Source organism: Anopheles marshallii, chromosome 2, assembly GCF_943734725.1.
Source record: "Anopheles marshallii chromosome 2, idAnoMarsDA_429_01, whole genome shotgun sequence".
Classification (NCBI taxonomy): domain Eukaryota; kingdom Metazoa; phylum Arthropoda; class Insecta; order Diptera; family Culicidae; genus Anopheles; species Anopheles marshallii.
The window spans coordinates 91,013,392-91,023,786 of record NC_071326.1 but is presented as its reverse complement, the minus strand read 5'-3'; the positions used below and the strand labels follow the sequence as shown (position 1 = coordinate 91,023,786).

General features: G+C 40.3%; 1 protein-coding gene across 1 annotated transcript in view; it reads left to right on the top strand.

Moving 5' to 3' along the window:
• Positions 1-633: 633 nt before the first annotated feature.
• Positions 634-10,395, top strand: part of LOC128707044 (MOXD1 homolog 1) — a 40,597-nt gene continuing 30,835 nt past the window's right edge. Inside the window, exon 1 of the mRNA XM_053801989.1 lies at positions 634-1,014. Within this exon, the coding sequence (XP_053657964.1) occupies positions 634-1,014 (381 nt within the window). The remainder of the gene's footprint in view (positions 1,015-10,395) is intronic.

Genomic DNA, 10,395 nt, shown 5'->3' with positions numbered 1-10,395 from the left:
GCAGCAAAGGAAAGATAAGCCTAATTAAGGCCGCGATCGATAAGTGAATAATTCGATACCCCGGTGTGTTGGTGTGATTATTATTCGCTTCTCCTCATCTTCATCCTCTCTAAAACAGTGATTATTGGTGCGTTCTTGCGGATAAAGAATTAAAACAAATTCTCTACCTATCTTCATCTAGGAAGCTTTATGCTGGTGTGTGTTCATGTGTGCGAGTGTGTGTGGTTAGGTTTGAGAATTGAATCGAAATGGTGAGAGTGTAAATTATTGTTGATGGTATAATTAAAGAAAATAAGTGTTTGATTATTATCTCTTACCGCCTCGAATCGTTGTTCCGTTGTTGTGAACAAAAAGTGAAACAAAGCCGTGCATGTGATCGATCGGAAATAATAGAAGAGAGTGTAAAATCTACACTGTTACTTGCGGTGTGTTTTGGCAATTAGCTTATTACCATTCAAAATCAGCCCTTTTCCATTCAATACCCCCTTAAAGGGTTATGTTTCCTAGTGAGTTGGTGTATGAAAATTTAACCCATTCTGTAAAGAGTGAGAAGCATTTGGAATAGGAAAATATAAGTCTGCCAGCGTGCTGCCTGAAACCAAGAAGAAGCGAAACCTGTTTAGTCAAATCATAATGGCACTTTCTGTACCGAAAGCTCGCGAATTGGTTGATGGCTGCGGTCCATTAACTAATTATAAACAGCACCCAAGATGGCAACACCCAGTGTTCGTAACCGTACTTCTGTTGATGTTGCTCCCGAGATATTCCGAGGGACTCACCGTGTCGTCGAAAATCGAACCAGTCCATCATCGTTGGAGCCGGTCGGAAGCGATGGACCCCAACGGGCTGTACACGCTCGACTGGCACATCGACCAGAAGGACATTGTGTTTACCGCCACGGCCAACACGCGCGGTTTTATGGGACTCGGGTTTTCCCACCGGTCGGAGCACATGGCCGGGTCGGATCTGGTTCTGGTGTGGGTCGACGATCGTACCGGGAAACCAAACGTGCTGGTAAGTAATCGAAATGGGAAGAATTTTCAATTCTAGGTCATTTCCCTGCCATAGGTTCTAAGAGGGTTGAGAACCAAAGGTTCTTCTTTCAGATTATGTCCTGGAAAAGCCTATACTCCTGTTTTGGAGCAATTGGATTCCCAATAATCCAGCAAAGAGTGTCTGGTGTTGCTTTAAAAATTGAATAAACATCCAAAATGATTTGATTGTTTTTAATTTTCTTTGTAGAGTCCTTTACTTTTCTTGGTTCGATAATTAATAACGGAAATAAGTTATTTAACATCATTCAGTTTCAATAATCCATTTCAATTTGTAAAAGAATCTTGTAGTGTGGTTGATCGGTAGATTTCATATTACTTATTCAGTACAAGATTTATTGACGTATTGTTGATCGTTTAAAATGCTCAGAGTTCCTTCTTAAAACTCTAACAAATATGTCATTAGATAGTGGTCTGTTTATATGCGACAGATGAAACGATTTATTTGAAAAATGTACATTGTTGGACAAACGATCTTCTTATTTAGCTCTCAAGATCCCATAGTGGCCTTGAAATAATCATGACTAATGACTATAAATCTGTGACTTGAATTACTCATAGCTTTAAAGTCTATTCTTGCATGCTAGAAAACCATGGTCCCCGTTTTGGCGCCTACTAAACCAGACTGCTGTTATGTTAAACGATGCCTACTATACTATTTAACCAACCCAATTCAATCTTGTGCGAAATGATATCCGAATCTGCTTCAACAGGACGTCACCCAGCCAGGAAAAACGAATCAAACGTTTCGAGTGCAAGCATGCCAATCGGGATACGAAGGCATGCTATTGATATGGAACAGAAAATGAAGTCCTGTAGCCATCAAATGACCACTATCGTGACACACCATTGATTCGGCATGGAAAAAGGGTACATTGAAGAAAGGTAGTGATAAAATGGAAACCTTTCTTGTTTTTCTTTCCCATCTCGCATCTCGGAAGAAGGATCTAAACCTTCAATAAATGTGACGGTTCTTTCCGGGATTTGTAAATTAAATTTCCTCCATTTCTTTCCCTGTGTTCGGCTGTGGACAGGGATCGGTTCTCGGTGGGTTTGGCTTGTGTCATCTTGCCTCAGTGGGTCACTGATGTCTTCTCGACCTTCTCGCATAACCTAAACGGGTAGGAAATCAAACAATCACTTGCAGGGAATACAGAAAAAGCAATAATTCCCTGTTCAGGAGTTCGTTTAACTTTAGGCCGTTCGTTCTTCCTTTGAGGTTGAATATGGAGCGTACAATGTAGTATGATTATTTTGTTTTTTCTCAGAACAATTTCTATTTTCTGTTGAATGGGTTTTACGACTGTTTCATCAATGCAAATGAAGAAAAATCCCGACCGACATTAACTATTTTAGTAACTGCACGTGTTTTTCAAAACTTTTCAACATTGTTTACATCAAATTCTTAATGTTCATAAAATAATTAATGGCACAATGTTTGTGTTTGTTACCATAAAAGAAATACAAATCTCTTTTTTTTGTTTTATTGGGCTTTATCATCTTTCTGATTCTTTCTGAGCAATAATCTTCGCAAAATTGAATTGCATAATTAGATCGTTATCATTGTGTGAAACAACGAACTTACTCATTAAGATGCTTATGGATGTAATAAGCTTCCTATAAAAACAAAAGTAAAACAGAACGTAAGCTGACAGAAATGTATTCTCACCAGCCACACTGTTGGCTCTTCTCTTCAACTCTTCAAAGCTTGCTCAGCGTATTTGTGTTTTTGTTTTTCTGTTTTATTGTTTATTTTGTTTTGTTCTCTGCTGTACCACTCTATGAGCATCGGTAATATCTGCTTTAATTAGTTCGTTACATCTTTCTCCGCATCTCAGCAGCAAATGCAATCAATTTCGTCACAGTGCTCGCGAATGCGGAACGCAGCACGGGCCTTGGTCGTGATTCCGGTTCCGGTTGCGGTACTCAAGTGAAACCGCGCGTAAAGCGGACTGAATAAAATGCCGGCAACAGGGCACGATTTTAACGATCCCCGAAAGTTGTTACATTCTATACCAGCGAAGATCGTGGCGCGCGTCCGAGGTATTTCTTCGGTTCATAATTAAATACGGTTAATAAAATTTACCAATTTAACCAACGCAGGTTTTGCGTTCTGTTGAGGTGTTCTATTTTAAGTCACATTTTTTGCATTCATCTTGAATGGTGTGTCTCACCAAAAACTTTCTTCAAAAAATATTATCTGTTATTTCCTTTTTTATGTGTTATTACAGGTTTTGCAGTTCTTTATCTGAACAACCAGATATTACCAGAACTGTCGAAGCTTTTTCATGAACTCTACACCAACTTCAAACCAAATCCAAAGTTTCCTAAATACTCATGAAACTTGGTCGAATTGGACGGGTTTTATGTACAAACGTAATATTCGAAAACTTTTCCTCTTCACTCAAACTTACACACATACGTTCTCCTTTTCCTTCATTAAAAATCCTTAACAAAGAGCGAAACAGGAATTATGCAGCTGTTCGGAAGCGCCTTATGTTCTGTTCCGTTGTTCAAAGACATTTGCCTACCTTACAGACCACTCTACACATCTTTCCGCCCGTCACGCATATTTCTTTCACTATTTCCCTGTGTAGTTTTTGTTTATTTTGACCCTCTTTGCTCGAGGGCCGGGCCTCGTTTTGCGGTTGCTTACGCGCGGCAGCTGCAAAACGACCGAAGCTCGATCAAGACCTCTTTGATGAGTGTGCAGAGCATAAGCTGCGTAACAGTTAACGGATAGTGTTGCACCACGTGAATTTGAAACGCTGAAAGGTGAAGGAAAAAAATTGATGGTAGAAACTTTACGCGTAACTCCATCTGCGAAGTTGCTTCTGGAATGATGAACATTTTCTGTTGCGAAAGAATTGCAAACGTGTCCTTTCGTAGTGTGGTTTATAGACCTTTCTTTTGGCTGAAGGATGGTCGAAGTATTATTTGCCTAAGGAAGCCTTTCCGGTTACACAAGATGGTAAAGAAGGCACACTATGGAACAGTCAAATTGTGCGCATCTCAACTCCCCAAAACCTAAGAAATAAGGGATGACCGCCCTGACGTAAATAAAAAAAACTCCCCAACATCTGAAACAAGACTTTGAGAAAGAGGTTGCTGGTTAACAGCTTAAAGAAAAAGCGCAAAAGGAAGTAACATGTGTTGTTCATTGTGGCTTTTAGCACCCAGCTTATATGTTACTGATCAGTGAAAATTACCATATTGACTAGTAATATACTTCCGATATGAATACATTTTATCGCACATTCCCGGTCAATTGTCTCAAATATTAATCACCAATGAAGTCACTTAAAGTATTACTAGTAAATTCCCCTTTTGTTACTAAATAAAACAATACATTAAAATTCGCACGAAAAGGCCTGCGGAATACATTTCCAGGAAAAAACTGGTTTGATGATATCAGCCAAAAATCAACATCAACAAAAAAATAAACCTATCAATGTCTCCATACGGCAAAGTTAATCGATATTTCACAGCACGAGCTACGTTGCCGGGTTTTGTTGATCTCACGTTTTTATGTGCATATCGTTTGTTTGCCTTCATCATTTGGGTTGTCCATGCAGCTGACTTCCATGTTTCTACTGAATACAAAAAAAAATATTATTTTATCACCATTATCACCATTGTCAACCAATTGATCGGAACACCGACTCCTGCTGCTTCGGCCTTTGATTGCTTGCTACGTTTGGGTGGCTGATTGGATCGGATACCATCAACATGTTTCACGTACTGGTTACGGCAAAGCCTGTAGCTGTACGCTACAGGATTCCCAAAAAACTGGAACTGCAATAAGTATCTCAAGGTTAAACTGTTTTGTTACAATTTGAAAGACAATGATATTGTAATTGTAGCATTGACATGTTTTTTAAAGTCCCATCAACATCTTTCTTAACGACACTGTTTTCGATTACAGTGTGAAGTTTTAATCAATTATTGGACTAATCTTGTTTGCCATTAGTCTGTACACTATAGCCAATGACGTTAAAAAGCGACGTAAAGCTTAATCCGATGGAATGGCTTTCTTTTTCGGTAATGTTTCTCAACTTTTCTGCGCGATATAGTAACGTGATGCTATCCACGAATAGCTGAAACCAAATCACATTCCCTGGGCGAAAGTCCCGGTATGAAAAATAAAATTACCTGTTCAGGAATTCTTCCCCTAACCTTCCAGATTTACCAGTTTTGTTACGGCAAGGGAGATTCTTGGAAATTTTCAGCAAAATCGTCTTGTAACCACAGAGCGCAACACTCCACGACTGACGCGTCCGCTACAGAGCTGCAGGCTACTTAGCGCTTCGAGGCGGCAAAAGCAGCACCTTCTTAATCGGTAGCGCTCCTTGAATACTAAGCACGTCCACCCCGGAAAGAAGCTTCAAGCTTCAGGGGGAACCAGTGAAAACCCCCAAATCTTTGTGCCCTCTTGCGTGTGGCATTGAGGAGAAATAATGGGGGTATTGTTTTTTCAAGCACTTGGAGACTTTGCCAGCTCCGGGGGGAGATTCTTTGAAGCGCGGTTTTGGTGGAATTTTTATTCTGCGTAACAGAAAGCTCCGGGAGTAAGCTACCTGATTTAGGTAAACGAAAGAAAAGCAATGCTGATACATTACACACTCAGCAACCTCAACAACCGCAGATCGAGTGCGTGATTCGATGGTGAGAGGAATATTAATGCGCTAGCTAATAGGTCTAAGTGGCAATCAATTGGATAATTGAATTGGATATACGTTTGCTTTGAATCCACAACATTCGTCGTGTTGGAGCTAAAAATTGTGAAGCATCGACGGAAAACTACACTCAGTGGTAAAAGGAAATTCCATTCACTGTATGTAAATACCGCTTTTGGCGCTTTCGTTCAACCAAATATTATGTATTTCTGCCTGCATTACTTATGGAACGCACAAGGGTTCTTAGGTACACACAATCTATCTGGATATGTTTTGTCCTGTTGACGAAGCTCGCTCTTGTCTTACTGACATGACCTAGCCACAGGTCGTCCACAACATCGTTTACCAAGTTAATTGCACACTAACACACGTTGATCAGGCCCAAAGTCAGAAAATAATAGGGAGCTGTTGGCCTTTACCTTACCATTTCACCACCATCTACATAAATAGACCCAAGCTCGGTTTCCAAATTGCCAGGATAATACAGACACTAACATTGCCCTTACCCTCAGAAGTGTGTTGATGATCATTTGCAGCAAAAACAAGCAAAACAAGCACGAATGATTTTGGTTACCTACATCTCCAGTGCTTGGTTGCAGTCAACGACATTAATAATTGATTCCCGGATCTGTACTGACGTGCGTCTCCTTCCATCCATAGCAACGGACTTCTTCAACTCATGGCTCATGGAAATTGTTGAGTGAACTCTTGCGGGCAGCAAAAAATGCGACGTGGAAAAGCTGGATAAGGAATTCTTCTACTCACCCGGCAAAAGACATAGCAACGGCCCAAAACAGAAGCCTTCGTTCGGGGCTTTTTTTGCGCTTGTGTATCGTGTCGTCACTTGAAGCTTCTTCAAGACGCTCAGCTTGAAATTATGCCATTGAGCGGTTCGTGTGGTGCATACGTAAGGAGAATGGAAATATGCTACACCACAGTGCGTCCCATTCCCATGCGCTCGACCCAACCCAACAGTCATGTCCAAATGCCGAAGCTTGACGGCGCAAGAACCGGCAGCTGGAATGAATTACCACAAGACGGGTTGGCGCTTTTTCTCACGATAAAATGGTTCTTTTTTGTGAAAATTTAATATTCTAATTCGTTTCTTGCGCATTGGTAGAAAACGTGCAACAACATTAAATGAATTTATTGAATAATTCTATTAGTAAGTAGACACAGGATCCTACCACACACGAAAACAGTACCCATTCACATTAGCAAACTTTTAAGATAACGATGGGCATAAATTCGGAACAGCAAGGTAGGAATTTCCTGGTGTACAGGTGTTTTTCATTTGTCATTTGTACTTCGCATCTGTGTGGCGCTTCCGTACGAATGGAAAACGGAATGTGTAAACTGAAATGAGGCATTAACCAACGTCGGTTAAAATCGGGTTGATGTTAATTACGTGACAAATACCTGGCATGTGGTTATAATCGTTTCAATTTGATTAAAGCTGTGTGCGTTGTTCCTTTTGCATTCGGAAGCACCCTTTTGTCGTTTGTAGCCTAACTGTGAGCAATTCCGTTTGCAAATGATGCCATTATCTCAAACCGAACGCATTGTATCGTTTCGAGCACGAGTTATGCTAATGGTTAACCAAGATAAACAATCCCCATTATCTGATTCTAAAGCATCGCTTATCTTACGCGAGTCTGTTTGCAGTGTATAAATATAAAACCAATCAACAGATCCATCCAGAAAAACCATGGGAGCAACCGAACTCAAAAATTTATAGCCCACTCATTATTGCCCTTTTACCATCCACTCGGAAATCGAATCGAATCTCGAATCCTTTAGGACAGTTTATCGCAAAAGCTTCAAATTAAAACCAGTCAGTTTCAAAACGGGGGGCGCAGATCATTTTTTGTTGCCTGAGTTTTGGTTTGACATGGGTGTTCTGATTTACTTTTCGTGTCGTTTTGTTTGCTGTTCTGCTAATCTAAACCCTTCTTTGCGTTTATCATTCTGCAGGCATTTGGTGAGATAGCACTGGCTGCCTCACCACCCATCAACCCGAGTGTCCCATGTTGACCGGATGTTAATCGAAGAGGAAGAAGAGCAAGAGGGTTTATGGTTTTGAGAGTTAGTTCCGCTCGATAAGTTTGTGTTCCAATCGTTTTGTGAAGCGTAAGGGTCAAGAATTGGGACCTAACCAAGTGTATTCTTTTGATTTTGTGGCGCTTCACTGGGAAAACTAGACATTAATGTTGCATTTTCGCTTCGTGGGAAGTGCTTTTTGGTTGTGCTAGAAGCATTCCTCTGCAATTCGGCGTCCGGCGAATAGCGGATAAAAGATATGATTTATTCGTCCCGACGTTAAGTCCGTTTGTTTGTGAGGGTAGTGTTTATGATAATTACTATCTTCCTCCGTGCTGGATACGATTAATATGCAACGACGAGATTGCTTCATTTGGTAATTTATTGCACAGCATTTCATTTCGAGCATAAAATCTGCGTCGCTTTTAATTAGCTACATTCATATCAATGTTGGGTTCTTTTATCCAACCTTTCTATTCTTATTGTACTTGTATATCTTCAGACTTTTTACATTATTCGATTATCTGCGTCTCTCATCCGATCTTTAATCTATCATAAGAAAGCAGAAGCAAACAAATCTTCTTCACATCTCTACCATATTCTAGCCGGGTATGATTGGGTGACACTCTCGCACACCAAAGCGACTGAATCATGCTTCACATAGTTGAAACAGCCCTTGTGCGAAATGCGCAATATTTTGCTCGCTTCAATACCAGCGAAACTTTACAAAAGGCAAACGCAATGATCCCGATCCATCCAGGACCAACACCAGCCCCCGACATCATCATCTTCATAATGTATCGAAAGCGGCTGCACGAGCGTGAAAAATATCGTACACCATATCGTTTGGCTTCGGAGGCGTTCACCACCTCAGCCCCAAAATTCAGTAGCCGAGGATAAAGTCACGCTTCAAAGGGATCATAAACATCGTGCACGGTGGTAGGCATGGTGGACCGATAAGATGGGAGAAAGGCTGTGGAGCCTGATTATGTCTTCCTTTTAATGAAGCTCAATCACTCGAGAATGTAAATCCCGTCGCTGAGCCGATGTGGGATGTATGTGGGAGCGCTCTGCTATATGCGCATCAAGCTTTGACTTTTTTTTGGGGGTGGAAAACAAACAGCTGCATGAAAATGAATAATGGAAAGCATGTAGATGGGGAAAACAAGTCTCCAATATTTACTTTAAAAAACTTAACTTTTCTGCTATACCTTCGGCCCAAAAAAAATATATTTTAGGAATTAGCATCATTACTTTGTTCCGACAGTGAGCTGCAAGGATAATGAACATCATTTGAATTTGGTCGCTAAGAAAACAAAGTTTTAATCGCATGCTATATCCATAATTGTAATATTAAATTGCTCTCCTCATTCATACTTACGCTTCATTTCGATTCTTTTTTGTAACTTCTTCAAAAATTCATCCCCCGAAATATGAAGCATGTTTGTCGTGCTCCAAAAATAGTAATCGTATGCCTTCAGCTCAATGATTGATGTGGTAACGAATTCCGGTGCCGATGTGTTTATTTTCCGCCACCCCAAACCCGTCCCATAATGACTGTCCCATCGTCGGAAAATGCTCGACAAATCCGATTATGCAGAAAGTGCTTGTGCTCGTCGAAAGCTCACACAATCCTTCGGTAGCTAATCCCGAACAAAGGATGATGAATGTGGCGAAGTTTGCATGGCGGGTTTGTGAAAACTCCGCACACAAAGATGGTAAATATGGTGACAAATAGAGCGACTGGTTTCATAATTCTCTAGAACGGAATTCAGTGGGACAAAAATCAGTTCTTGAGTATTGCTGTTAATGAATAGGTTCTATATGTGCAACCTTTTGCGATTGTGAAACCATGGCTGTTGTAATAATAAGTTTTGATTTAAAGTTAGCAAGAACTTTAAAAATAATAAACTATTCATTGATTTGTAAAGATATTTTCTCTCCAAAGACGAATATATTATGCATAAACATGTAGCGATTTCCCCTGCACGAAGGCATACCCATCATATTTCGCTTTACCTTCCATGAAGGTAACGAAAATATGCCAAAAATCTCAATCACCGCAACCCGTCTGTACCACTTTGGCGTCTCATTCTCAACGCATTTGCATACACTTACTACTAGATTGATTCTTTTACCTTACTCCTGGTGGCGCCATGCTTGTTCAATTTCACCTGGGATCGATTTTCAGAATGAAGTAGTTTACTCCCGATTTGCATGCGCCATGTGCGCCGACAGGCACGCATTTTTACATCTGTTACCGAAGGTGCTACGGTGTTCCACAATGAAAAGGGGTTTTGCCAGATGAGCGATACTGCATTGCTTATGCTGGGACGCGAAGGAATTCGCTTGAAGAATAAGCGCTAATATAAATCAAAATTGTCACTTTCTACGCGATTTTCTACGAGCATTGAAGGTCTAAATTAATCAAGACGGTTTTGTAAGGACCTGTGAAATTCTGAGTTTAGTTACCATCAGCAAAATTAATGTCTTTATTATATAGAATGTTGATAACGAAATCGATTTCCTGCTCGGTATTCGGTGGAAAGTACGGTTTACGGTAAATTTAAAGCATAACTTGATTTCCATCGAAATGCGAAAATAATTCTTTCCTAATGTTAGTTTTT